At 35.3% G+C, this 26266-nt stretch overlaps 3 protein-coding genes and 1 long non-coding RNA gene across 11 annotated transcripts in view; 2 read left to right on the forward strand and 2 right to left on the reverse strand.

Annotated features, from left to right (window-relative positions):
* Positions 1-416: 416 nt before the first annotated feature.
* On the reverse strand, positions 417-25103 carry LOC127846567 (uncharacterized). 3 transcript variants are annotated; one of them, XM_052377960.1, is made up of 10 exons: positions 25085-25103; positions 7253-7380; positions 6517-6669; positions 5991-6239; positions 5417-5540; positions 4665-4856; positions 3726-3849; positions 2979-3178; positions 2504-2785; positions 417-2228 (listed from the first exon to the last, which is right to left on the reverse strand). In XM_052377960.1, the coding sequence occupies exons 2-10, from the start codon at positions 7377-7379 to the stop codon at positions 2051-2053; spliced, it is 1629 nt and encodes a 542-aa protein (XP_052233920.1). In that variant the 5' UTR covers position 7380; positions 25085-25103; the 3' UTR covers positions 417-2050. The 3 variants fall into 3 exon arrangements, with proteins under 3 accessions (XP_052233920.1, XP_052233919.1, XP_052233918.1); XM_052377959.1 differs by lacking the exon at positions 25085-25103 and adding an exon at positions 7758-7967; XM_052377958.1 differs by lacking the exon at positions 25085-25103 and adding an exon at positions 7782-7965.
* LOC127846602 (uncharacterized) lies at positions 11453-12749 on the forward strand. Its single transcript, XR_008033559.1, has 2 exons — positions 11453-11883; positions 12330-12749. It is a non-coding gene; the product is annotated as an uncharacterized LOC127846602 (long non-coding RNA).
* On the reverse strand, positions 21960-25496 carry LOC127846584 (uncharacterized Nudix hydrolase NudL-like). 5 transcript variants are annotated; one of them, XM_052378019.1, is made up of 2 exons: positions 25404-25496; positions 21960-24069 (listed from the first exon to the last, which is right to left on the reverse strand). In XM_052378019.1, exon 2 carries the CDS (start codon positions 24058-24060, stop codon positions 23329-23331), a length of 732 nt encoding a protein of 243 aa, XP_052233979.1. In that variant the 5' UTR covers positions 24061-24069; positions 25404-25496; the 3' UTR covers positions 21960-23328. The 5 variants fall into 5 exon arrangements, with proteins under 5 accessions (XP_052233979.1, XP_052233975.1, XP_052233976.1 ...); XM_052378015.1 differs by lacking the exon at positions 25404-25496 and adding an exon at positions 25077-25181; XM_052378016.1 differs by lacking the exon at positions 25404-25496 and adding an exon at positions 25073-25134.
* Positions 25184-26266, forward strand: part of LOC127846555 (nuclear factor of activated T-cells 5-like) — a 53812-nt gene continuing 52729 nt past the window's right edge. The window contains exon 1 of one of the 2 annotated variants that reach the window (XM_052377916.1): positions 25184-25290. In XM_052377916.1, coding sequence (XP_052233876.1) covers positions 25266-25290 — 25 coding nt within the window. In that variant the 5' untranslated portion in view covers positions 25184-25265. The other variant, XM_052377919.1, reaches the window with a different exon arrangement.

Consider the following 26266-nt stretch of genomic DNA (forward strand, 5'->3'; position numbering starts at 1 on the left):
ATCCAATCCATCCGATGGTGAAACTCTTCAGGATTTCTGGCTTGTAGACGACATGTTTACATTTGAAAATGTTGGATTTTCTAACACTGTTGACAACATAAAGTTTCTCATATGTGCAGACTGTGAAATCGGACCAATAGGCTACCATGATACCAGAAACAATAAGGAATATTTGATAGCACATGACCGTGTCTCATACACTGGATAACATTGTTTAAGATCCTTTCTCTGTTGATTGTTCATTTCTTTGTTCAAGTGTTCAGGCATGTTATGTCAACGTTATACTAGGTGAATGCTATTACATTTATTTCTTTGTAAAATAAAAAACTATCAGCATAAGTCAGTGTAACGGATACATATATAAGTATTTGTATGTTGATGATCGCATATTACAGAATTAGAATAGAGACACTACATATTTTTAAGAATTTATTTTGTTGAACCAATACTGAAAATGTATTTTTATTTTATTTACATGCATTACAATGTATTATTTCAATAAAAAATACTATTTGTTATCAAAATTTGGTTTTACAGGGCTGTATCCTGTATGATTGATATCTTGTTATGTTTTTTTTAACTATTTAGGTTGCATTGACTAACTATTTCATTTTAATTCATTATTGGGAAGTTTAGTTTTTCACTTAATTATTGTTTTAATATCCCCCAAATACAATGAAAATTGTCTCGTTGGCAAATTAGCATTTTGTGTTACTTAAGGATATATTATTTTATTAAAAAAATGTTTAACCCATGAGGGGAAAGAAACAGTTTGCAAAATCTTATTTGCTCACAATATAATAGCTCACAAGTATTGGGCCAATATCAGCCCTATATTTTGACCAATCTGGCTATATGAACTATGCAAATCTCTGAGATCACTTTATTATGCTAATAACACAGACATAAAAAATACATGTTTAAACATGCATTTATAGACAACTATCAACTATACAAATAAGTTAAATAACAAAACAACAATAACAATTTACAAAATGATATAATATACTTGTATCAAAAACAATACATGATTAACGAATTTCACAGTTGTGCTTATGGTGTATGTAGTTCATTGAAATTGCATGTATAAATAGATAAAATGTATTGCACTTCATATCACTTATACAGTATATGACATTAATGTTGAAGTATAAAACTACCAAATAGTATGGTACATTCAACTCATTTTGATGTTCAAATAAATATAGTTTAGTTAAAATTAGTAACTGAAAAGCTTATTTATTATACATTTAATTAACCGTACAAATAACAATTCATAATACAATATAAAAGTACAAAATGTCTCAATAAAAAAATATCTAAATAAAACAGTTATGTCATGTTGACCACAATTTTTTTCTTGTCACATTCATTTTATGTACACTACAGAGTTACAATAAAAATTCATATACAGATAAAATTATTTGTAGGGATGTCAATGTGACAATGTAAAGGTATATATTGCAATATGCTTTTTGTTTCAATATAATTTTTCGTACATGTACATTATGGTGTTTTTCTCACAACATATTCTCTTATCAAAACCTTAAAGCTAGTACATGTGTATAAAACAATAATAGTTATCCTTATCTATTGAATTATTACTGATCTGAGCTCATGCCTAACTTCAGGAGTTACTTATAACTGTTGGTATGGGCAGTAGCAAAGTGAAGGTTGAGATACATGACAATTGGCAATATATTGTGATTGATATTGTAATAAATTAATAAAACATCACACTATGGATGTCTAATATCACAGCATTTATAATTATTTATCACTGGACATAATTCGCAGATATATATTAACAAAACAATCTAAGAGAATTTCAAGATAATTCTATTTTGTCTGAATAGGAAGCGAATCATAACTTTTCCTTAACATTCCTTCTAGAGCCCATCTTTTCTACTAACTTGAAATGTACAACGTTTGTTTTGTTTGGATTTATGGCACAAAATGTTTTCCAAACGTGCTTTACTTGAGATTTCTCTGGCCACTTAACATCAAACTACTCTCATGTATAGTCTTTATCCATAAGTAACAATGGAATCTACTCGTCATCTTTTCCTTCTGTGACTACACCTTCGGCATCCTTTGGTTCAGTCATGTCAATGCGCACACCCACATAGGTTGGGAACCTGGGAGTCCCTGAGTTGGAGTATTCCTGGAACTTGTATGTGATGATTGTCCCTTTCTTTGGTGGATTTTTTCTGTCTTTGTTTGTCAAACTGAAATTATAATAGTTAATACTAATATTAATAATGTATATTGTCATAATATTATATGCAGTATTGTATTGGTAACAATAACTCGTCGATAAATGATAGAAAGTGTGATCTTATTGTTTTCAAATGGAATGAATGCATCAAAATGATTTTGATTGGGAAAACCAACGAAACCTGATAAAAAACACACATACTAATACAATAATATTGGGATATTATAGTTTTATATGAGAGTCTGTCCATGGCACAATCATTATATATTGTAATAAACTGCATACCCAGATCCGACTTTGAACTGTTTGCCATTGGCCATCTGTACCCGCAATGCACCAGTGAGACCTGGATTGGACTTGCTTGGCTCGAAACCTATAACAATGGCCTCAGCGTCGTGGAATTTCTTGATCTTGAGCAATGTGTGGGAGCGTGTCCTCTCGTACTTTGAGCCTGGTTGGCGGATCATGAGTCCCTCACCACCCAAGTCAATGATTCTCTTCAGTTCTTTGTCCACATGGTCCTTCCCTGTGCACCGCTCATGCTCAACAAACTTGGCATATTCAGGCCTGCAATGAAATGGCGATTATTATAGTTAGTATATGCAGGATGCTGTAAAAAGGAGCATTAAAGGGCACCAAATAAGGGATATTATCCTTTTATTTATAAATTATAGGTATGTTTCCATAGAAAACTTCCATTACTTCTTTGAAAGTAATACATATTTTTGTTTTCCAATGTTCCAAGTTTTTTTTTACTCACTTGACTTTCTCAAACTGGTCTGTTATTGCCTTCATTCTCTTCTCGAATGGTTCTTTCTCAAGATGAGGGGCATCAAACACACAGAACTTGATCGTGTTCCATTTTGGATGCTCAGGAGTTTTAACAATGCTGACGGTTGACTGAAACTTCTTACGGCCGCCGAATAACTCTCCATCCAGATGCATGTCTCTTGGTAGATCCTGTAATGTTAAGTTGATAGTTTCTTTTCTCTTGCTGATAATTGTTCTGATGTTTAGAAATTGAGTTATGTATTTATTGTTTTTATTTATTTGTTCCACTATAGATTATGTTATTTTAAAGTTAAATTTAATATGATGATAACTAAACAGGTTACAAATTTAAACCATATTTTTCCTGGCAATTTTGCTTGGATTTTATCAAGAACTATCATGTTTTTATGTCCTCAAGTCTTAGACTTACTGGGGGACATATTGTTTTTGCCCTGTCTGTTTGTTGGTTTGCGTCAAACTTTAACAATTGCTATAACTTTGGCAATATTGAAGATAGCTACTTGATATTTGGCATGCATGTGTATATCATGGAGCTGCACATTTTGAGTGGTGAAAGGCCAAGGTCATCCTTCGAGGCCAAAGTCAAATATATGGGGGGGGACATAGTGTTTCACAAACACATGTTGTTTACTGTTTATATTCAATCTCAATGAAATCAAAACCTAATGTTTGCCCAATTATGTCTATCAATATAAGTTTATTAAGTAGTACCTACTTTAGTGAACCAAGCTGGAGCATAGAATGCGTTGCCGAGGCGTGAATAGAAGCACCTGCCGTTCCAATATGCTCTAACCCCGTCCAGTTTTTCACTCATCCACCAGCCTTTTGGATTTGTGTCACTGAAATTTAATATTTACACAAGTGTCATTTAAATTAAATAATGGAAAATTATTGGCTTATAATGGTTATAACATCAAAATATAGCGGTAACTAAAAATCATCACTTCAATTTATATCATGCATTAAAAGGTATTAAAATTATCAACTTAAGTATGCATTGAAGTGTGAATCTGTTCTTTATGCATAACATCATTGAATACTACAAGGTTAATGCATTACAATCAATAAAGACTACCAGTATTTTTGTTTCAATGAAAGGGGCCTTTTCACGTTTTGGTAAATTGACAAACAAAATTAAAATGTTTCAGATTTGCACATTTTTGTTGTAGTTATGATATTTGTTAGGAAACAGTTACACTGAACATTTACCATGCTCTAAAATATCCATTATATGCATCTTTTGACGATTTAAAAACCTGAAAATTATAAAGCCTTGCAACGCAAAACGATTGAATAATATGCAAGTTCTGTTTTTGTCGTTATATTTTGTGATACTACGAGGATTGCTTGTATCAAGTATAAAATACATCACTCATTGTATTAGCATGGATGGCCGAGTGGTCTAAACGATATAGACTTTTACTCCAGGGGTCAGTGGTTCGAGCCTAATTGAGGATTTCTTTTTTTCTTTCTTTAATTTTATTCTTGTTTTTTACTGGATCGTTTTAGATTCAATGTTTACATTTATCCATATAAAGCATTTAATGACAAACTTCAATACATGCCATAATCTGTGAAAAGGCCCCACGAAATCATGGTTTTCTTCTGCCTACTACTAGTATTAGTCATTGGAAAAAAACACTAAAATACCTACCCATCCTTGTATTTATGGGCCAGGAGTACACTGATGTGTACGTGCTGGGGTGGCTTGGTTTCCTTCTTGCCTTTCGCAGGGAGTTCACAGCGTGATCTCTCGTAGTCCTCTCCCAAGTACTGGATCAGGTGTGTGCAAGTCTTCATGTTCAGGGCTTTGCCAAAGTTTTTTTCTCCTGTGAAGCTGCTACAGCTGTGAAAACACAAGTTGTTACTTGGTGAACCTGAGGAATACATTTGAGACTCGCTTTGAGAAAACTTGGCTTCATGCAAATAGGGAAAGTTCCATTCAATATTAGCCTGTGAAACTGGATTTTTGCAAAAAGGAACTAACTCTAAACAAAAAACTCCATAACAGCGGAAAGTGTCGTCCCTGATAAGCCTGAGCGAACTGCCACTTTAAGCACATGCATTAAGCCTCGTTTTCCCAGTTTGCTATTAAATTACATTAAAATATCCTGTTTTCTGTCAGTTTAGAACAAAATAAAAGCATTCAAATTGTTCCAAGTACCCTGTAATTTGGTTTTTCATTAGAAATAGCTGTACAAAGACTTTCAAATCTGTCCCTTTCTTCAATTTTCAAACCCCAGCTGGGATTATTACTTTTACCATTATCGTTACTGTTCTTATCAAATTTTGTCCAAAACAATTAATGTGAATTTTGTTATCCTGACTTAATGCTTGTATTTCATACACTAAAGAACTGTAAAATAAAAAATACATGCACAATGAAGACAACTTCCCCAGACCTACTTGCACTCGTAGTTGCTGCCTGTCCGTTTGAGCGTGTATCCCCCGTAAACTACAGCGTCAACACTGTCCATGCGGTGAAGAGGTTTGGGGCGGGCACTGGTCCTTGTTCTACCAGCTACACCCTCTTGAATGACACAGAATGAAATCATGCCATTAACACATGCAGGTTTAATGTGCTCTTCATGATTAAGTGGGAAATCGTTATTTGGATTGACACATTGATTTGCTCTTGACAATAATAAAGGCAGGAGCAGTTCATGCAAATAATGGTTACTTCTTTTTCTAGATTTTCTAGATTATAACAGTTATGTGTTTAATTTTGGAAGTTGCATCAAATAGGAGATTCTGCATCCAAAGCCAATGACATCTTTTGACAGAATAATTTTATTAAATCCTTTAACAGTGGATATTTTCCTTTTTGAAAAAAAGGTAGTACAAAAGTTGTTTTGACCATTAGTTTTAAATCTGAGTCAATATCCATGTCAGAAAGTATAAATTTTATTTTCCATGACTTGTGTAATGATTATTTACAGTTGCACAAAGTAAAGTGATTCATTCAGTCAGTCAAGCATACCTTTTACAGATTGTTTCTCGTCAGGGTCTCCGGGATGCACATACAGAGTCTTGTGCCCCTTGTCCTTGCGGAAGCACTTGTCCCAGTATTTACACCGAGCCCGTACAGCACCAGCGGTGGTGGCTGTGCTGGTGGAAGGCGTGGTCTTGCTTGCAGCTCTTGTGGGCGGGGCCTTCTTGACTGGTTTTGTCTCTTCTTTCTTGACTGGCTCTGTCTCTTCGTCAACAACCATTGGTTGCTCTTTCTTGGCTGTAGTTGGGATGCATGAGTTTAATTAATTTTGTTAAGATTTACTTACAGACACTTATTTATTTAATGATATTATTTAATGGATTGGATTGTTAATATTCATTAACCATAAGTAACCATTAATATTGTGAGAAGACAGTGATGGTAAATCACACAAACGTCAAAATTTTTGAAAAATATATCTTACTAGTTTCATCTTAATGAACATAATTTTTTTCTGCAAGCTCTATCAGGATTCAAACTGTTGCATTTGGTCCATGTATTATAGCAACCATACCTTTCTTTGCCACTGGTTCTGTAGAATCCCCATTTTCAACACTGATTTCGTGTGTTTTACGTTTCCTCATCCCAGGCTTGGCTGGTGGGGACGTGATTTCCTCCTCTGTAAGTTCCAGAGTCTTCTCTTTTCGCATGGCTGGTTTCACTTCGTCTATAATATAGGAAATGTTTACATTTGTTGAAGTCTTTTGAATGAACAAAAGGAACCAGGACAGCATGCTCAGAAATGGAATGATTTATCAGGTCACTTGGTAATTTTAGAGCTCGCTGTTTGAGACATAATTAAGTAGGTATCGTATTGATCCACAGGCATGAAAGGAAACTATTGATCCCATATGATGGTTGAACCACAGCAAGAAAACTAAAGCGTTGTATATCATATTTATCAGTGACATGCCCGACTATCTTCTTTAAAGGGACTTGATCCCAGTTTGGCAATTAGAAAAAATGTCAACAATTGGGAAAAGAATGCATACATTACAGACAATAAAGCAAAATAAAAGTGCTGACTTTTAAAAATCTGTTCATTTATGATTTATCATCTATAACATTCAGAATTATAAAACAATTTGTAAAGTTTTTCATTGATTATTTGGCAAACATGCAATTTAATAACATACATTATTAATAAATCTAGGCTATTAATTGTTAAAAGTTGAATGGACAGCGTATGTAATTATTAATGCTGTTATAGAAATGTATTAGTCTCAAATTATTATAAAATCTTAGCTCACCTGCTGTCTTTGTGACTGGTTCTGCAGCCTTTTTGTTTTCGGCCGGATGCTGGTATGTGAGCAAGTGGGCCTTATCCTTCCTGTAACACTTTTCCCAGTACTGGCAATTCTCTCGCTTGTCCGACATTCTGTAATAATAATGCCCTTGTATATGCAAAATAATCATGTATGAAACAGAAGCAGTATGCCATTATGCTAAAATCTCAATTTAGAAAAAAAGTTCCAAATTATTTTTTTAATTTAATTTTAAATTTAATAAGCTACCAAATTGATGCAGTGGAAACTTAATTTTATTGTTAAGGTTTATTTTGTTTTAAACAATTATTCTTCATGAAGCATGAAATGCTTTCAGAGATATATATTAATTAAACTGAATCCTTATTACCATCAAAGACTGTCAGTTGATTTTAAAAGATTTATATGAATACTTGTATGTAACAAACATTTGTTATCAATCACTAAATATAGTGCAGTATTATAACTTATATTTATATGCAATACATACTAGTAAAGAGAAAATTATTTTTACTTTTAGTTATTAGCCTGTTCACTTCTCACTGGTAATGGTTTGTGAATCTAGAGTTGATCCAGACGATTAAATACTCTCAACCTAAATTCTCAGGTCATGTTCAGGCTTGTTGGTATACAAACACGCCCACTTTATGCTAGACAGGTGTGTTGTTATTATAAACAGTATCTTTAAGGACTTAATAGTAGCACTGAAACCAGTCTATGAAAATTATTTATAAACATAAATGTCATAGTTTAAAATAGAATATTTTGTAATGGTCTATAAATAGAACAAGCACAAGACATGACAATATTTTCAAGGTTAATATTTGTTACTATGGGCATTTAAACTCACAATTTATTGTTTCTGTGTATGAAAAGATATTGAAAATGGGCTTTAAGTCACTTAATAATCTAAAGTGGTAATATATAGTGTGTATACTAAGTAAAACTTAATTTGATTTTATGTTTGTATATCTGTGCAATACTATAAAGTGGAAGGGAAACAACTGTTCTTTATGTACATTACATATCAATCTCCATGCAGAGTTGTTGTTCCTTGCTTTCACATACTATCTCTGACATCACAAGAAAATTCTATCAGATTTGGTAAGATTTTATTTTATTTGTTTAAGTATTATATTATGAAAGGTAGTCTCATTTTCTTTTACACTTTGAAAATAGTGTTTAAGTTTAGGTTCATAATAAAAAGAATAATTACCTTAATTAAAAAAGCATATCATCACGTGGTTGGTTATGAAGGCAGGGATTTGATTCAGCTATGCTGGTTCCTGTCAAATCTCTGTGCGGAGGTTGCTTACATATAATAAAAAGTTCTCTGCCTTCACATAACTTGGTCAGCAGCTGGAGCGTGGACGTTGCAAACGAGTCGAGAGTCGCCCGCAGAAGATTTTCTCACCTTTACATATTTCCTTATAGAGGGGAACTTCTGCGGGCGGCTCTGCTAATCCAGCTGAGTCCGTCACCCTCGAGCCGGACGTCTTCCACACTGCTGGGATTGCTGTCTTCTCCAACATTCAGCGGTCTTGTCATCGGCTGTTTATCGTCGAGAGTTTGCTGGCCCGGACCTGCCAGAGGTCCCGTCTGTAGAGGGACAGTAACAGTGGGACAGCGAGACCACCAGTGTGGAGGACAGATGGGGCAGACCTGGGGCTTGCCTTTCGCGGGGGGATGCATGTCCCATGAACATCGAGGGGGTGGCCTTATAGAGGGACCCCGGGGCGGCGTTACTCAGTACGCTCAACGCACTGGGGAAACCATCTCCGGAATGAAGACGACGGCCGGTGACGACGAGAGTGGCCATAAAGGCAGAGCTGTGCGCTGCAGTCCCTTGGTGGAGCTGCGTTCAGACATAAATTTGTCTTGAAATTGTCTACCACCATGCACTGGTCTATTTGGATCTAAATTATATCTTTGGCAAATACCGGGCAGCCGGGGTAAATTTGACCTACTTTGGCTCAAAATTAATCTTTTTCTCCTGAAAGGTCACAGGGGCAGGTCCAGCCATAATGACCCAGTGAAGGGCCTCGTCTGAACATGTAAATAAACCCTAAACAACACACACGCCTTCACATAAATAATTTGAGCCATGCCTTGTGAAAAGGGGGTTAAATGCATGACATTGTGTATAAAGTGTCGTCCCAGATGAGCCTGTGCAGTCTGCACAGGCTAATCAGGAATGACACTTTTTGCCTAAACAAGATTTTTTCTAAGAAGAGACTTTCTTGAAACAAAAAATATCATAAAAGCAGAAAGTTCCATCCCTAATTAGCCAATGCGGACTGCACAGGGTAATCTCAGATGATATTTTACGCACATGCATTAAACCTCTGAGCACGGCCCATTTTTAGCTCAACTATTATATATAAAATATATATAGTGGAGCTATCCTACTCACCCCAGCGTCTGCGTCAGCGTTAGCGTGCAAATGTTAAAGTTTTCGTACTACCCCAAATATTTTCTTTGTCCCTTGACATATTGCTTTCATATTTTGCATACTTGTTTACCAACATGACCCCAACCTATAAACAAGAGCAGACAACTCTATCAAGCATTTTGTCATAATTATGGCCCCTTTTCCACTTAGAATATGCAGCAAATGTTAAAGTTTGCGTACTACCCCAACTGTTTTCAATGTCCCTTGACATATTGCTTTCATATTTTGCATACTTGTTAACCATCATGACCCCAACCTATAAACAAAAGCAGACAACTGTATCAAGCATTTAGACAGAATTATTGCCCCTTTTATACTTAGAATATGCATATTATTGATAAATCTATGTTAAAGTTTGCGTACTACCCCAAATAATTCCTAAGGATATGGAGCTATCCTACTCACCCCGGCGTTAGCGTCTGCGTTAGCGTGCAAATGTTAAAAGTTTTCATACTACCCCAAATATTTTCTTTGTCCCTTGACATATTGCTTTTATATTTTGCATACTTGTGTACCAACATGACCCCAACCTATAAACAAGAGCAGACAACTCTATCAAGCATTTTGTAATAATTATGGCCCCTTTTCCACTTAGAATATGCAGCAAATGTTTAAGTTTGCGTACTACCCCAACTATTTTCAATGTCCCTCTATTGCTTTCATATTTTGCATACTTGTTTACCGTCATGACCCCAACCTATAAACAAGAGCAGACAACTGTATCAAGCATTTTGACATAATTATTGCCCCTTTTATACTTAGAATATGCATATTATTGATAAATCTATGTTAAAGTTTGCGTACTACCCCAAATATTTCCTATATCCTTTTACATTTTGCTTTAATATTTTGCATACTTCTTTACCAACATGACCCCAACCTATAAACAAGAGCAGACAACTGTATCAAGCATTTTGACATATTTATTGCCCCTTTTATACTTAGAATATGCATATTATTAATAAATCGATGTTAAAGTTTGAGTAATACCCCAAATTATATTTCCTATATCCTTTTACATATTGCTTTTATATTTTGCATACTTCTTTACCAACATGACCCCAACTTATAAACAAGAGCATACCACTGTATCAAGCATTTTGACATACTTATGGCCCCTTTTACACTTATATAATTGAACATTTTTGCTTAAATTGCCATAACTTCTTTATTTGTGCTCACATTTTATTATTACTTTCACCAAAACAACACTTACCTGAATACAACAATGGATTCCAACCAAACAATACCCCACGCCCCTACCCAGAATCCCTTTCACCCCCCCCCCCCAACCTCCCCCCTCAATTTTTTTTTTTTAACATCATCTTATAAATTACCACACCCCACATTATACCCCGCCTCTCATCCGAACCCAGGATGTATCAGTAATTTTTTTATAAAATATTTTGTATTATTTTGAAAGTTATTAAATCATAAATAATTTTTTTTTTTTTTTTTAAACATCATCTAATAAATTAATACACCCCACATTATACCCCCTCTCACCCCCCTACCCCCTACCCCCCCCCCCCCCAAAAAAAAATAATTTTTTTTTTCCTTTTTTTATTTTTGAAAGATTGTCTAATAAATGACCACATCCCACATCATAACCCCTCTCACCCCCCCCAAAAAAAATAATTTTTTTTTCCTTTTTAGCCGGATTTTTTTCGAAAAAATCTCGGCTTATAGATTGATGTTGTCGGGCGGGCGGGGGGGCGGGGGGCGGGCGGGGGGGCGGGCGGCGTGCTCGAAAATGTTAAAGTTCTTATTTCATGGTATAACTTTGGTATGCTTGGACCTAGAGTCTTCAAACTTGACATGAAGGTTGGCCAGGATTAACAGATGACCACTGGTCATTTCAAGGTCATTCATTTGAAGGTCAAGGTCACTGTGACCTTCAATATAAAAAATGTTAAAGTTGTTATAACTTTGGTATGCTTGGACCTAGAGTCTTGAAACTTGACATGAAGGTTGGCCATAACTAGTTAGTAACCACTGGTCATTTCAAGGTCATTCATTTGAAGGTCAAGGTCACTGTGACCTTGAATGTAAAAATGTTAAAGTTCTTATTTCATGGTATAACTTTGGTATGCTTGGACCTAGAGTCTTCAAACTTGACATGAAGGTTGGCCAGGATTAACAGATGACCACTGGTCATTTCAAGGTCATTCATTTGAAGGTCAAGGTCACTGTGACCTTCAATATAAAAAATGTTAAAGTTGTTATAACTTTGGTATGCTTGGACCTAGAGTCTTGAAACTTGACATGAAGGTTGGCCATAACTAGTTAGTAACCACTGGTCATTTCAAGGTCATTCATTTGAAGGTCAAGGTCACTGTGACCTTGAATGTAAAAATGTTAAAGTTCTTATTTCATGGTATAACTTTGGTATGCTTGGACCTAGAGTCTTCAAACTTGACATGAAGGTTGGCCAGGATTAACAGATGACCACTGGTCATTTCAAGGTCATTCATTTGAAGGTGAAGGTCACTGTGACCTTCAATATAAAAATGTTAAAGTTGTTATAACTTTGGTATGCTTGGACCTAGAGTCTTGAAACTTGACATGAAGGTTGGCCAGAACTAGTAAGTAACCACTGGACATTTCAAGGTCATTCATTTGAAGGTCAAGGTCACTGTGACCTTGAATGTAAAAATGTTAAAGTTGTTATAACTTTGGTATGCTTGGACCTAGAGTCTTGAAACTTGACATGAAGGTTGGCCAGAACTAGTAAGTAACCACTGGACATTTCAAGGTCATTCATTTGAAGGTCAAGGTCACTGTGACCTTGAATGTAAAACTGTTAAAGTTCTTATTTCATGTTATAACTTTGGTATGCTTGTACCTAGAGTCTTCAAACTTGAAATAAAGATTGGCCAGTACTAGAAGATGACCACTGGTCATTTCAATGTCATTCATAAATAGTATTATTTCATCTAAGTTTATTTTCTTACATTTGATAATGAAATTGATGGAAACTTCAAACAATATGTTACTAATTTGCTAATAAAAAAATTGAGATCAAACTTTCCTAATTGTCAATTCAAGTTCATATTTGTGACCTTAAATGTTATTGTTGTTCATGTATATGCATGCATTCAAAACATAACACAAGGTTTGCTCATGCCTTGAAAAGTACTAACATTTCATTTTGACCTTTGAACAATATTTCAGTAATTTAAGTATTGCATTGACAAAAACACGAAAGGTACTTTCCTGTCATTTAAATCAAAAATCCGGCTTCAATGCGGTCATCTCCGACCGCGGAACTCTTGTTTTATTTTTGAAAGATCGTCTAATAAATTATTGAATATGAACAATTTCCCCATGATGTGGGCACATCCGATGAAATATAATTGTTCAAATTTTAATGTTTAAAGGAATGCAAACTTACATGGGATCAATGTATAACAATAACTTATGATTAAAAGTCAAATTGTTGTTCAAATAACCAGTTTAAATAAAATTAAAGACATGTTATTGACATATCGTCTACAAATCCATTTATTTTTTAACAATTTTATTGATAGTGTGTTGTGATCAGAATGCTACATGGATAATAGAAAGAAATAATGTTTTCATTAAGTCTACAAAATACCACACTATACATCACAATTCCAATTCTCAAAATCACCAGTTTGGAAGAAAACTACTATGTAGCAGTATAATATGATTGTCTTATCTGCCTAATACAATAAATGGTTTCTACAATTTATGGTAAAAATGATTAATTAACAAGAGAGCCTGAAAGGCCCAAAGTCCCTCACCTGAGATAGAAAGGAGCTGACCTGCTCAGTGCAGCCCCAAGATATCATTATAACAAATGTTCTGACCAAGTTTCATGGAGAATGAACTATAAATGTAACTTTTAGAGTGCTAACGAGGTTTTATTATAGCCATATTAGGATAAAATTCCCGACCTCTGACAGCTATGTTTTTCAACAGACAGGAACTTTTTTGAACTGATCAAAGATAGTATTAAAACAAGAGGGCCTGAAAGGCCCAAAGTCGCTCACCTGAGATTCAAAGGAACTGACCTGTTCTGTGCAGCCCAAGATGTCATTTAAACAAAATGTTCTTACCAACTTTCATGACTAGTGAACACTCTGGCAGCCATGTTTTTTCAACAGACCAGAACCATTTTCATACACATCCAAGATATCATTTAAACAAATATACCGACAAAATTCCATGAAGATTCATAAGTCCATATAAGGAAAAATGCCCCTCCCACTGGTGGCCATGTTTTTCAAGCAACTGGAACCATTTTCGAACTTGTCATTGGGACAAATCTTCTGACAAAGTTTCATGATGATCGTACAATAAATATGGCTTCTAGAGTGTTAACAAGGTTTAACTATAGCTATATAAGGAACAAGGGACAAAATTGTCACAAAACCAGGTTTTCATTGTGAAAAAAAAATCTGATAAAGGGAGAAAACTCAAACTGAACTTTTGAAATGACCAAAAAAAATTAACCCCCTTTGTAAGTTTTTTTTTTTTTTTTTTAATCTATTTTTAGTCGTGGCGACCTTGACATTGGAGATATTGACGTGATTCTTTCGTGGGACACACCGTCCCATGATGGTGAACAAATGTGCCAAATGATTTTAAAATCTCACAATGAATGACATAGTTATGGCCAGGACAAGCTCATTTATGGCCATTTTTGACCTTTGAACTCAAAGTGTGACCTTGACCTTGGAGATATCGACGTAATTATTTCGCGCGACACACCGTCCAATGATGGTGAACAAATGTGCCAAATGATTTTAAAATCTGACGATGAACGACATAGTTATGGCTCGGACAAGCTCATTTATGGCCATTTTTGACCTTTGAACTCAAAGTGTGACCTTGACCTTGGAGATATCGACGTAATTATTTCGCGCGACACACCGTCCAATGATGGTGAACAAATGTGCCAAATGATTTTAAAATCTGACAATGAACGACATAGTTATGGCCCGGACAAGCTTATTCCGCCAGCCCGCCAGCCCGCCAGCCAGCCAGCCAGCCCGCCAGCCAGCCAACCCGCCAGCCCGCCCGCATTCGCCAATCTAATAACCAGTTTTTTCCTTCGGAAAACCTGGTTAAAAATGCCACGCCCCCTTGGTGGCCATGTTTTTCCACCAACCGGAACCATTTTCGAACTCATCCAAAATATCTTTGGGACAAATCATCTGACCAAGTTTCATGATGATCGGACAATAAATGTGGCCTCTAGAGTGTTAACAAGGTTTTACTAAAGCATAATATATAGCCATATTAAGAAAAATGCCCTGCCCCCTGGTGGCCATATTTTTTTAGCAACTGAAACCATTTTCGAACTCATCCAAGATATCATTAGGACAAATCTTCTGACCAAGTTTCATGAAGATCGAAAAATAAATGTGGCCTCTAGAGAGTTAACAAGGTTTTACTATAGCCATATAAGGAAAAATGCCCTGGTGGCCATGTTTTTCAACCAACCGGCATCATTTTTGAACTTGTCCAAGATATTATTGGGATGAATCTTCTGACCAAGTTTCATGAAGATCGGACAATAAATGTTGCCTCTAGAGTGTTAACAAGATTTTACTAAAGCCATACATGTATAAGGAAAAATGCCCCGCCCCTTGGCAGCCATGTTTTTCAAGCAAACGTAACCATTTTCGAACTCATCCAAGATATCATTGAGACCAATCTTCTGACCGAATTTCATGAAGATTGAACAATAAATGTGGCCTCTAGAGTGTTAACAAGGTTTTACTATAGCCATATAAGGAAATATGCCCCGCCCCTTGGCAGCCATGTTTTTCAAGCAAACGTAACCATTTTCTAGCTCATCCAAGATATCATACAGACCAATCTCCTGACCATATTTCAAGAAGATTGGACAATAAATGTGGCCTCTAGAGTGTTAACAAGGTTTTACTATAGCCATATAAGGAAAACTGCCCCGCCCCCTGGCGGCCATGTTTTTTCACCGATCTGGACCATTTTCAAACTTTTCCGAGATATCCATGAAACCAATGTTTTGACCAAGTTTCATGATGATTGGGCAAAATTGTGACTTCTTGAGTGTTCACAAGGTTTCTCTATAGCCATATAAGGAATACTGCCCCGCCCCATGGCGGCCATGTTTTTCAACGGACCGGAACCATTTTATAACTCAACCAACATATCATTTAGACAAACATTTTGACAAAGTAACATGAAGATTGGGCATCAAATGTGACTTCTACAGTGTTCACAAGGTTTTTCTTTTTTTTAAACTAGTGACCTAGTTTTTGACCCAGCATGACCCAGTTTCGAACTCAGCCGAGGTATCAATGGGACAAATGTTCTGTACAAATTTCATGAAGATCAGACAATAAATGTGGCCTCTAGAGTGTTCACAAGGCAAAATGTTGACGATGCATGACAGACGATGGACAAAAGGCGATCACAAAAACTCACCATGAGCACGTTGTGCTCAGGTGAGCTAAAAATGTACTGACCAAGTGTTATGAAGATTGAACAATAAATGTGACATAGAGTATTAACTATATATAGTTTTTACTATAGCCATATCAGGAAAAATGCCCCGCCCCCAGGCGGCCATGTTTTTCAACCAACCTGAACTATTTTCAAACTCGTCCAAGATATCATTGGGTCAGATTTTCTGACCAAGTTTCATTAAGATCAGACAATAAATGTGGCCTCTAGAGTGTTAAAAAGGTTTTACTAAAGTAATATATAGCAACATAAGGAAAAATGCCTGTCCCATTGTGGCCATGTTTTTCAAGAAACTGGAACCATTTTCGAATTGTTCAAGATATTATTAGAACAAATGTTCTGACCAAGTTTCATGAAGATTGGACAATAAGTGTAACTTTTAGAGTGTTAAAAAGTTTTTATTATAGCCATAGAAGGAAAAATGCCCCGCCCCCCCTGGCAGCCATGTTTTTCTACCAACCAAAACCATTTTCGAGCTCGTCCAAGATATCATTAGAACAACTTTTCTGACCAAGTTTCATAAAGATAGGACAATATATGTGGCCTCTAGTGTGGTAACACAACACACATACAAAAGGTGATCACAAAAGCTCACCATGAGCACATTGTGTTCAGGTGAGCTTGGGCCCAAAGAGCCTTACCTGACACCCAAGTGCTTTACGAAACATGAATATTGAATTTCTAGGCTTATTTTGATTTTCAAACTCAGATGGGCTAGCGTTAGACCGTTAATTTTAGACCAAATGTTCTGAACAAGTTTCATGAAGATTTGACAAAAAATATTACTTCTAGAGTGTTAACAAGGTTTCGAGGCCATATAAGGACAAATGCCCTGCCCAAATGTTTTTCTACCAACCACAACAATTTTCACATCAAGCGGACCTAACTTTAGAAAAAATGTTCTTACAAAGTTTCATGAAGATTTAGAGGATAATACAGGGCTGAGCTGGGCCGGGCAGTGATTATCGGCCCGAGAGGAGCATAACGGCCCAAGGGCCGTTTGCGACCTGGGGCTGATTATCACTGCTCGGCCCGGCTCAGTCGTGTATTAACGTCTATAATATATATCTTACATTAATTTGTTTATCTTTGTTTTGTTCTTTCTCTAAAATTTATAACTGAACCAGCTTTCCGTACTTTTATTTTCATTCAATTGATTACGCAATTTATGACGTATTTCTGTGACGAAAAACATCAGTTTTAGCTATTTGGACTTGAAAGGTTTATATTAAATATTTTTGAAGCATTGAACGAAAACAAAAACGTATTTCAGATTGTGCATTTGTCGTGCATAATTGGAAGCTTTGATAAAATTCTTGTAATCGCTCCGACAAGTCATTCAATTTTGTAAATCGTGTTTATGGTGACAGTGGTTAGCATTCCCTACAATCGTTTAAAAAAGTGTGATTCAAAATAAATATAGATAAACGGATAGAATAACAGAAAACGAATTGCAAATCATTGTTATTTTATTATTATAAGCATCGGATTAAAGTTGTCAAAAAGGTAAGTGTGTCTTTTACTTTTTAAATTTTGCTGTTTGGAAAATCCTGTTAAAGCTCAAATAGAGGCATCAATGTGAAGCAGAGTTTCAGTTTCAATCGGTATTTGTTTTATCCAAATTGCATGCTACTTGTCATTAAATAATATACATGTTATTATGATTGATAATTTCGTTGATTTGTGGCTAAGACTGAATGTGGACGTCATTTTTTCCAGTTGAATGTCACGCGCACACATTCTGAGGGTCGATTATAAACAAGTTAAACGAGTAACTGTGACCTTGACCTTTGACCTAGTGACCTGAAAATCAATAGGGGTCATCTGCCAGTCATGATCAATGTACCTATGAAGTTTCATGATCCAGGGCTCCCGCTGCCATTCGCCAGATTCGCCAATGGCATAAATTTAGCAAATTCAGCGAATAAAATAATCATTTGCCGAAAATGTTCGGCGAACGATTTTTTCCCTGACAAATGCCGTCCCAAATAATAAACTCTTTCAGCTTTAGCTGCCGTCCCAGATAATAAACTCTTTCAGCTTTAGACTGTGCTTCAATACATCGCCGTGTTATTGACCCGAAAAATTGATACGCATTCGGCATTAACACCGGTCAAAACCGCTCATCGAGACAAAGGAAAATGACTGGTGTGAAAACAAAACAAGGTTGTAATCGTACATCTTATCGGCTTAAATAAACAATTACATCTGATTAAAGATTAAAGATTGCTGCCAATTTCAATCAATTTGCGTCAAAGCCGTTAGTGAATTATCAACTTAGTCACACAATGAACGTAAGTAAAGAAGTTGATAATTGATTTTAATTTCGAGAAGTTTGTAATGAGTAAAGGCTAAATGTGTTACAATTGTGAATGACGATAGATGAACGGGTATAAAACCCTTGACATTTTCGGCGAAAGTGTCGGAAATTGCGTCTGCCATTATGGCAACCATAGGCAAATAAGCGTCCTTTGGACGAATATAATGACAAGGTCTAAAAAAAAAAAATTCTGATAATAGATCATTCAAAGATGTTTGGCTTTCGGAATTCAAGTGGTTAGACTATAATGCAAAATCAAAAACGATGTATTGCAAAATATGCATACAGTTTCAAAAATCAAATTCATTCACTTTGGGTGTAGTATTTTGAAACAAGAGTGCCAAACTGTCACAAGATACGCCCCTTTGAAGGTTTTGGACAACTTGATTACTTTACCATGACCCATATTTGAACTTGACCTACATATCATCTAGACACAACTTCTGACCAAATTTGGTGAAGATCAGATGAAAACTACTTCAATTAGAGAGCGGACACCATACTAAATGCTTGAAATGCACTAAGTGACCCTGTGACCTAGTTTTTGACCCTGCATGACCCATATTCGAACTTGACCTAGATATTGTCCAGATACAACTTTTGACCAAGTATGGTGATTATCGGATGAAAACTACTTCTATTACAGAGCGGACACCATGCTAAATGCTTGAAATGCACTAAGTGACCCCGTGACCTAGTTTTTGACCCGGCATGACCCATATTCGAACTTGACCTAGATATTGTCCAGATACAACTTCTGACCAAGTTTGGTAAAGATCGGATAAAAAATACTTCAATTAGAGAGCAGAAACCATGCTAAATGTTTGAAATGCACTAAGTTACCCTGTGACCTAGTTTTTGACCCGGCATAACCCATATTCGAACTTGACCTAGATATTGTCTAGATAAAACTTCTGACCAAGTTTGGTGAAGATCGGATGAAAACTATTTGAATTAGAGAGCGGAAACTGCTGTGGACGCCGCCCGCCAGCCCGCCCGCCAACCTGCCTGCCCGCCGCCAAGGTGAAACTATAATATGTCCCGTTTTTTTTAAACGGGCATATAAAAAGACAACATTTCAAAACACGAAAAATCAAAAGGTAAAAAAAAAGAATGACAATCAATAATAAAATGAATATACATGAACAATTTATATATTATTAATAATATATTAAAAATAACAATAATAATTTGTTATGTTCATAATAAATATATATTGACACTTTTCAAAATGAGCTTTTTGTTTTGAAATTAAGCATATTTAATTTTGTTTATTTCAGATCACAAAGAGGCCTCACAAGCTTGAAGTCTGAAAACATCAATGACAAATGCGCAGGCTGCAGCAATATCCAAAAGTGAAGCGGCTGTAGTGTCCGCTATGACTTATGTGTACTTTGCTGCACAACATACTCTCGCATCATCGCTGGTTCCAGACCTGAACAGATTGTGTGTCTTGCAGGTAAAAAAAAATAAAACATTTTTAAAACAAATTTGATTTGTTTTAAATTGATTGATAAAATTTGATTTTGTTTAAGTTTGCTACAGATATTGAGCAAAATATACTTAAATCATAAATTATATTTTCAGGATGCAAATTTGTATTAATATATTTTCAGGGTGCAACCCAGCTCGATGACCATCGAGTTGACAGCCACACGTCATATGAACACAGCTCCAGTGTGTCGGAATTTCAAAACTGTATGGCAGACGTTCTGAGAAGTGATCTTCTCCAGAAGATACAGACATCATGCAAGTACAGCATCATGATCGATGAGAGTACAGACATTTCATTGAAGCAAAATTTAGTGACCTATGTTAGAATTTTGGAAACTGACGAGTTTGGAATGGCTGAACTTCAAAGAGCAAATGCAGAGAGCATATATGAGAATGTAGTTAATTTGCTTGGTAGAAAGGGAATTGACATTCAAGATCTCTCAGAAATTCTATTAAAATTGAAAACTTGGAGAACTTGTTGATTTTGTCCATAAACAGCCTACCAATGGAAAAGTTTGATTTCAAACGTGCTTTCAAGATTTGGGCTGGATTGAAGTTGAGGCTGATTATGGCCTTCTGCTAAAATGTATGTTCAGGATATCATGTGCTCATGTAATGTAATATTATCATGTGCTTATTTTATGAACATGTGCTTGAGTTATGATGTGTGTATATCTATAAATGTTTTGTTGTATTGTTGTTTTTTTGTTATGCACACATGATGTGGATTATGGCCTTCTGCTAAAATGTATGTTCAGGATATCATGTGCTCATGTAAATTATGTAAATTTATCATATGCTTATTTTATTAACATGTGCTTGAGTTATGATGTATGTACTTCTATAAATGGTTTGTTGTACACTGTTTATTTTTGTTATGCACACATGATGATTATAGTAATAAACATATTAAAGCTTTGTTTTGTAGTTTCTTCTTTTACACCCCTAAGCCTAGACTTACAACAGGTGGTTCCTAATTTTTTGCTAAAACTTTGGCTACAGTTTCTAAAATTTGACTACAAAAAAATACATTTGGCTAAAATGTTTGCTATATAAATTTTTGGGCCAGGGGAAGCCCTGATGATCCTAGGCCTAAGCATTCTTGAGTTATCATCCAGAAACCATTTTACTATTTTGAGTCACTGTGACCTTGACCTTTGATCTAGTGACCTAAAAATTGATAGGGGTCATCTGCCAGTTATGATCAATGTACCTATGAAGTTTCATGATCCTAGGCCTAAGCGTTCTTGAGTTATCATCCGGAAACCATCTGGTGGACGGAGGGACCGACCAAAATGAGCAAAACAATATACCCCCTCTTCTTCGAAGGGGGGCATAATAATCGGCCCTAGGGCCGAATATTTATAATGACCCCGCAATGGTGATAATGGCATGAAAAACTGTACAAATTTGTTACTATATAATTATAGTAAGGTAGGTATTATTGGAAAAAAAGTGACTTAAGAAGATTGGACAATAACTGTGGTCTCTAGATCGAGTGTAAAAACGGTAAATGTTGAAGACTCAAGAAGAACTACAAACAAAAGGCAATCACTCAAGCTCACCACGAGTATGCTGTGCTTAGAAAACAGTTTCTGCACAATAACTTTAGTTGGATGAAGATAATTCACTGACATTGTGTGTTTAGGTAACTCATGTGAAGACTAAGGTTGAGGCTGCCTTCGGGAATAGTTGGGTCAAGTCAATACAAATATAAACACAGCAAACAGTTGGTTTCTGGTCAATAACTTTAGTTAATATCAATAAAACTTGATGAAACTTAAGATCGCTTGCATGGAGAAATAGTTTTGGATTGTGTTTGGCACATGTTGAGTCAAGGTCACTGTTTCTTCAAATAAACAAGAGGGCTATGGGCCCAAAGGTGCTCACCTGAGACCCAAAGGACCTAACAATTTTTGAGAGTCCAGAATAATAAATGTACTCAATAAAATTATTAACATTTAATTTCTAGGCACATTTGTATTTCAAACTCAGTTAATATATGATTAGAACAAATTTGCTGGCCAAGTTTTGTGCAAATTTGACTTTAAATGTGACTTTCAGAGTGTTTATAAGTTTTTTTTTACCTCACATAACCCAGTTTCAAACACGGCAGAGTTATTATTAGTTTGATGTTCTGACCAAGTTTCATGAAGATTGGACCCCTAGAGTGTTAACAAGGCTTCACTTTATCCATATAAGGAAAACTGCCACAACCCCTGGTCGCCTTACTTTTTAAATGGATACAGATACAGATCTTGGCCCAGATATCAGTTAACAAATATTCTGATCAAATTTCATTAGCATTGAACTAAAAATGTGATTTCTAGAATATTAACAAGGTTTCACTATAGCCATATAAACAAAACTGCTCCGCTCCCTTGTGGCCATGCCTTTCAGCAGTCCGTAACCATTTTCAAACTCTGGCAAAGATATCATTAGAACAAATGCTCTGACTTAGTTTCATCAAGATTGGAGAAAGAATGTTTCTTCTAGTGTGTTAACACGGTTTCACTGAAGGGATATAAGGAAAACTGCCCTGCCCCTATTGGCCGAACTTTTCAACAGACCGGAACCATTTTAATCTCAGCAGAGACCTCATTTAAACAACTGATCTGACAATGTGTCATGAAGATTGAGCTAATAATGTGACTTCTAATGTGTTAATAAGGTTTCAGTATAGCCATATTAGGACATTTTCCCTGCCCCCTGACGGCAATGTTTTTGCACAAACCAAAACCAGACATCATTATAATCAATTCAGAGAACTATTTAGATGCTCACAATACAGCAGACAGGTAACCATAAGCAATCACATGATTTTAAGGTACATATACAATAATGTGAATTCAAAATTTGATCAAAGCCAGAATTCCTTCATACCAATCACCAACACATTAGGTCATTCAGCTTTGACATTTTGAGAAAAATCCACCCTGCATTAAATAGACATGTTCAACAAAGACTATATAGCGGATGTCTGAAGTTAATAGCAAACATTATTTATACTTTTCCACCAGTCCAGACTTTATAAAATAATTCAAGAATTATACATTATGTAGCAAATTACAACAGTGCTATCAATTACATTATGTTTGTATAACATGTTTTTAAAATATAACATGTTTTTAAAAATAAATTGTACACTTTTCAATATTTAAAGCATTAAAAGCATTCAGAATAGAGACCAAGTTCTAGTACACATAGCCTTTTTCTTATAACAGTTATTAATCTTATTAAGTACAAGATAGCAATGAAGAAAAATATATATAACTTAACAAAAAAAACATGTACACCTAACATAAACAATCATATTCATAGTTTTGCTTCTAATTTTAACATCTGTTGAAGCATATGACGCGTCATTCCTGGATCAAATACAGTATCTTTGTTCACTTGAGTTTGTTCATAAAAGCAGAAACTTTGGTCACTCTGATAAACACATAAGGCTGTCATGACACAAAATATTGCTGTAAAACCCCAAGTGTCCACCGATTCACCCTGAACTGTATCCACAAAATGGTGAACATGATATGTAGCCTTGATCGGAGAAATGAAGTCCTCCACACGCATCCTGTCACTTGACAAGAATCTCCTTAGCGGCAGTTCAAACACCAATTCAACTTCACTTTCATTACGTCTAGCCTGAAAATCGGACTTAACAATTCCAATAACAGGATACACAACTGAGTTAGGCTTCGTAATTCCAGGACTGAGTACTGCAATCACTTCTACGTCCTCCGGTGGCAAGCCAATTTCCTCCTCTGCTTCTCTAAGAGCTGTATGAATATGGTCAGCATCTGTGTCATCCTTCATACCACCTGGGAAGGCCACGATTCCTGCATGGTTCCTCAGCTGCTTGGAACGCACCGTCAGAATTATATTGTATTCACCATCCACTATTCGTAAAGGGATTAAGACACTGGCTTGTCGAAAGAGTGATTCTGGGAATTCAATGTCAAGAGATCGGTTATGTTGAATGTCAAAAGCTTTAAACCTGCTCTTTAGTTTTTCTATCATAGATGGTGCATCATATGAATTTACCATTGCTCTGTCCTGAAACAAAAAAGTTATAACTATTTGTTTCCCAACTCTCAAGCTAATAGCATTGAGAAAATAAAAGTTTTGTGAAGCATATGAAAACTGTTGGAAAAAGAGTTTAACCTATTAACCCTTTCTCACTTAGATACGTATTTTGAAGCATTTGTAGTCCCTTAGAAAGTTACATATTTAATTGAAGACCTTTCTTACTAGATTCAAGTTTAAAATGCTTCATTTCCAACCCTTATATATACTGATTAGCAGCAAACAGCATAAAACCTAAACAGACTGCGAGTTACTCGCAGGCTGTTCTGGTTTTATGCTGTTTTCAATTTCACATAACCATTTTCACTTTGATTCTAAGTGGGAAAGGGTTAAATGGCAATATTTGCAACATAAAATCCACAACTGTGCTATTTTGTGGATGATTTGGTACATCATCATGCTTGGCTAGATGGAATCGTTAAGTTGCAGCACATGAATAACATTGAAGTTGCATTTTCCCACTCTCTTATGAATAAATTGTTTTGAACTGTTCATTTTAACAAAATTGAGACACATTTACTGACTGAGTGATGAAATTATAATATATTTGCAAATAGAAATTTCAATGAGTATAAACATATAACTTACAATAATGGATGATTGACTGAGATCAGCATAATACAATCTTTATGTAACAATTGGTGCATAAACATAAACAAACAGAACTGTTAAATTAAATTGTGACAGATTGGATTTCAAAATTACATGAGGTAGTACGGAATATTTCCATACAAATAAAATGACTCATTATCCATCGACATCGTCTTATATTTTGAACTGTAACTTCATTTTATATGTAAGTTGTAACGTCACATGACAAAAAAAATTGACATGCTTCCCTCCACTCCAGTTCTGTGACGACAGTTAAAGTAAAAACAATGTGGTTATTTGATTGCCTATATTTTGCAGACTATCTTGAAATAAACGCAAGCATCACAAGTTCACAATATAATTAAAACATATATAAATGTACAAACCATGACTCTTTTGGGGACTTGACAACCTTCGCTCGTCTGCACATTATGGTTGTCGTTCTTGAGGATTTGTTTACGTTTGTTATAATGCATTTCATTGGTTAGATTTTAGACTGATACATATTCGGTAATAGTATACTGGTCGAAATTAGTACATTATGTAAGTCCAGTCCACATATAAATCGGTCACCAATGGAAATTGCGTTTACAAATAATGGTTGGGAAATCCCACTTTTCATGTCATGTTGACATTTGTGAAGAGAAAATTATATCAGTATTTTCAATATTACAGTAAAATATGCAGTTCATTAGACAAGAAATTTATTGTACCTTTTCCTAAGTTCAAATAGTAAACATCTCCATATATGCCATATTGACGCAATGAGGTAAAAATTAAATTTATCCATACTATCGATATGCCATGTATGGCTTTTGAAGGTGTGTGGCTTTATGATAAATACAGCAAGAGTTATAATTCAATGATAATGAAATATATGGGCATATAGTGTGCGTGCATTTCAGCGTAATTAATCTAATCCTCCTGACTGCATTTTCTTAGCTCAGTTGTTTTGAATAATTTGCGTGAAATATGGATAAATACTTGCTAACTACTAACTAGGCTATAGATTTAATGACAATTTTGCACACTTTCAAATTGCATCTATATGTATTGATTAACATGTACTTCATTTTAAGGTGTGTGGCTTTAAGGCCATTGGCTGGCCATTTATTAATTAGAGTCAGAAAGATGAAAGATAACATAAAACGCTGCATATTAGTTCATTTCTAACTTGGGGTCAGGTTTTTTTTTCCACTTTTCGGGAAGATAGCCCATGGCTTTGGAATTGGGAATTTTATCGGCATTTTCATGAAATTGGGAAAATAAATTCATTAGCCTTTTTTTCCACACGAAAATTCCACTGATTAGGGAAATGCTAAATTTGATTTAACTCTTTATAATCATTCAAATTAAAAGAAAATCATATAATACTTTGTAGATGTAATTGAATTTCAATTGAGATAAAATACAGATAAGACTTCTTTCTAAAAAAAAAAAAAAAAAAAAAAAAAATTTTTTTTTTTTTTTTTTTTTTTAATTTGGGAATTTTTTGCCACATTTTGGGAAAAAGGTATACTTTTTGGGATTGGGAACATAGCCGAATTTCGGCTATAAAATCGGGCCAAAAAAAACC

Source organism: Dreissena polymorpha, chromosome 9 (assembly GCF_020536995.1).
Source record: "Dreissena polymorpha isolate Duluth1 chromosome 9, UMN_Dpol_1.0, whole genome shotgun sequence".
Lineage (NCBI taxonomy): Eukaryota > Metazoa > Mollusca > Bivalvia > Myida > Dreissenidae > Dreissena > Dreissena polymorpha.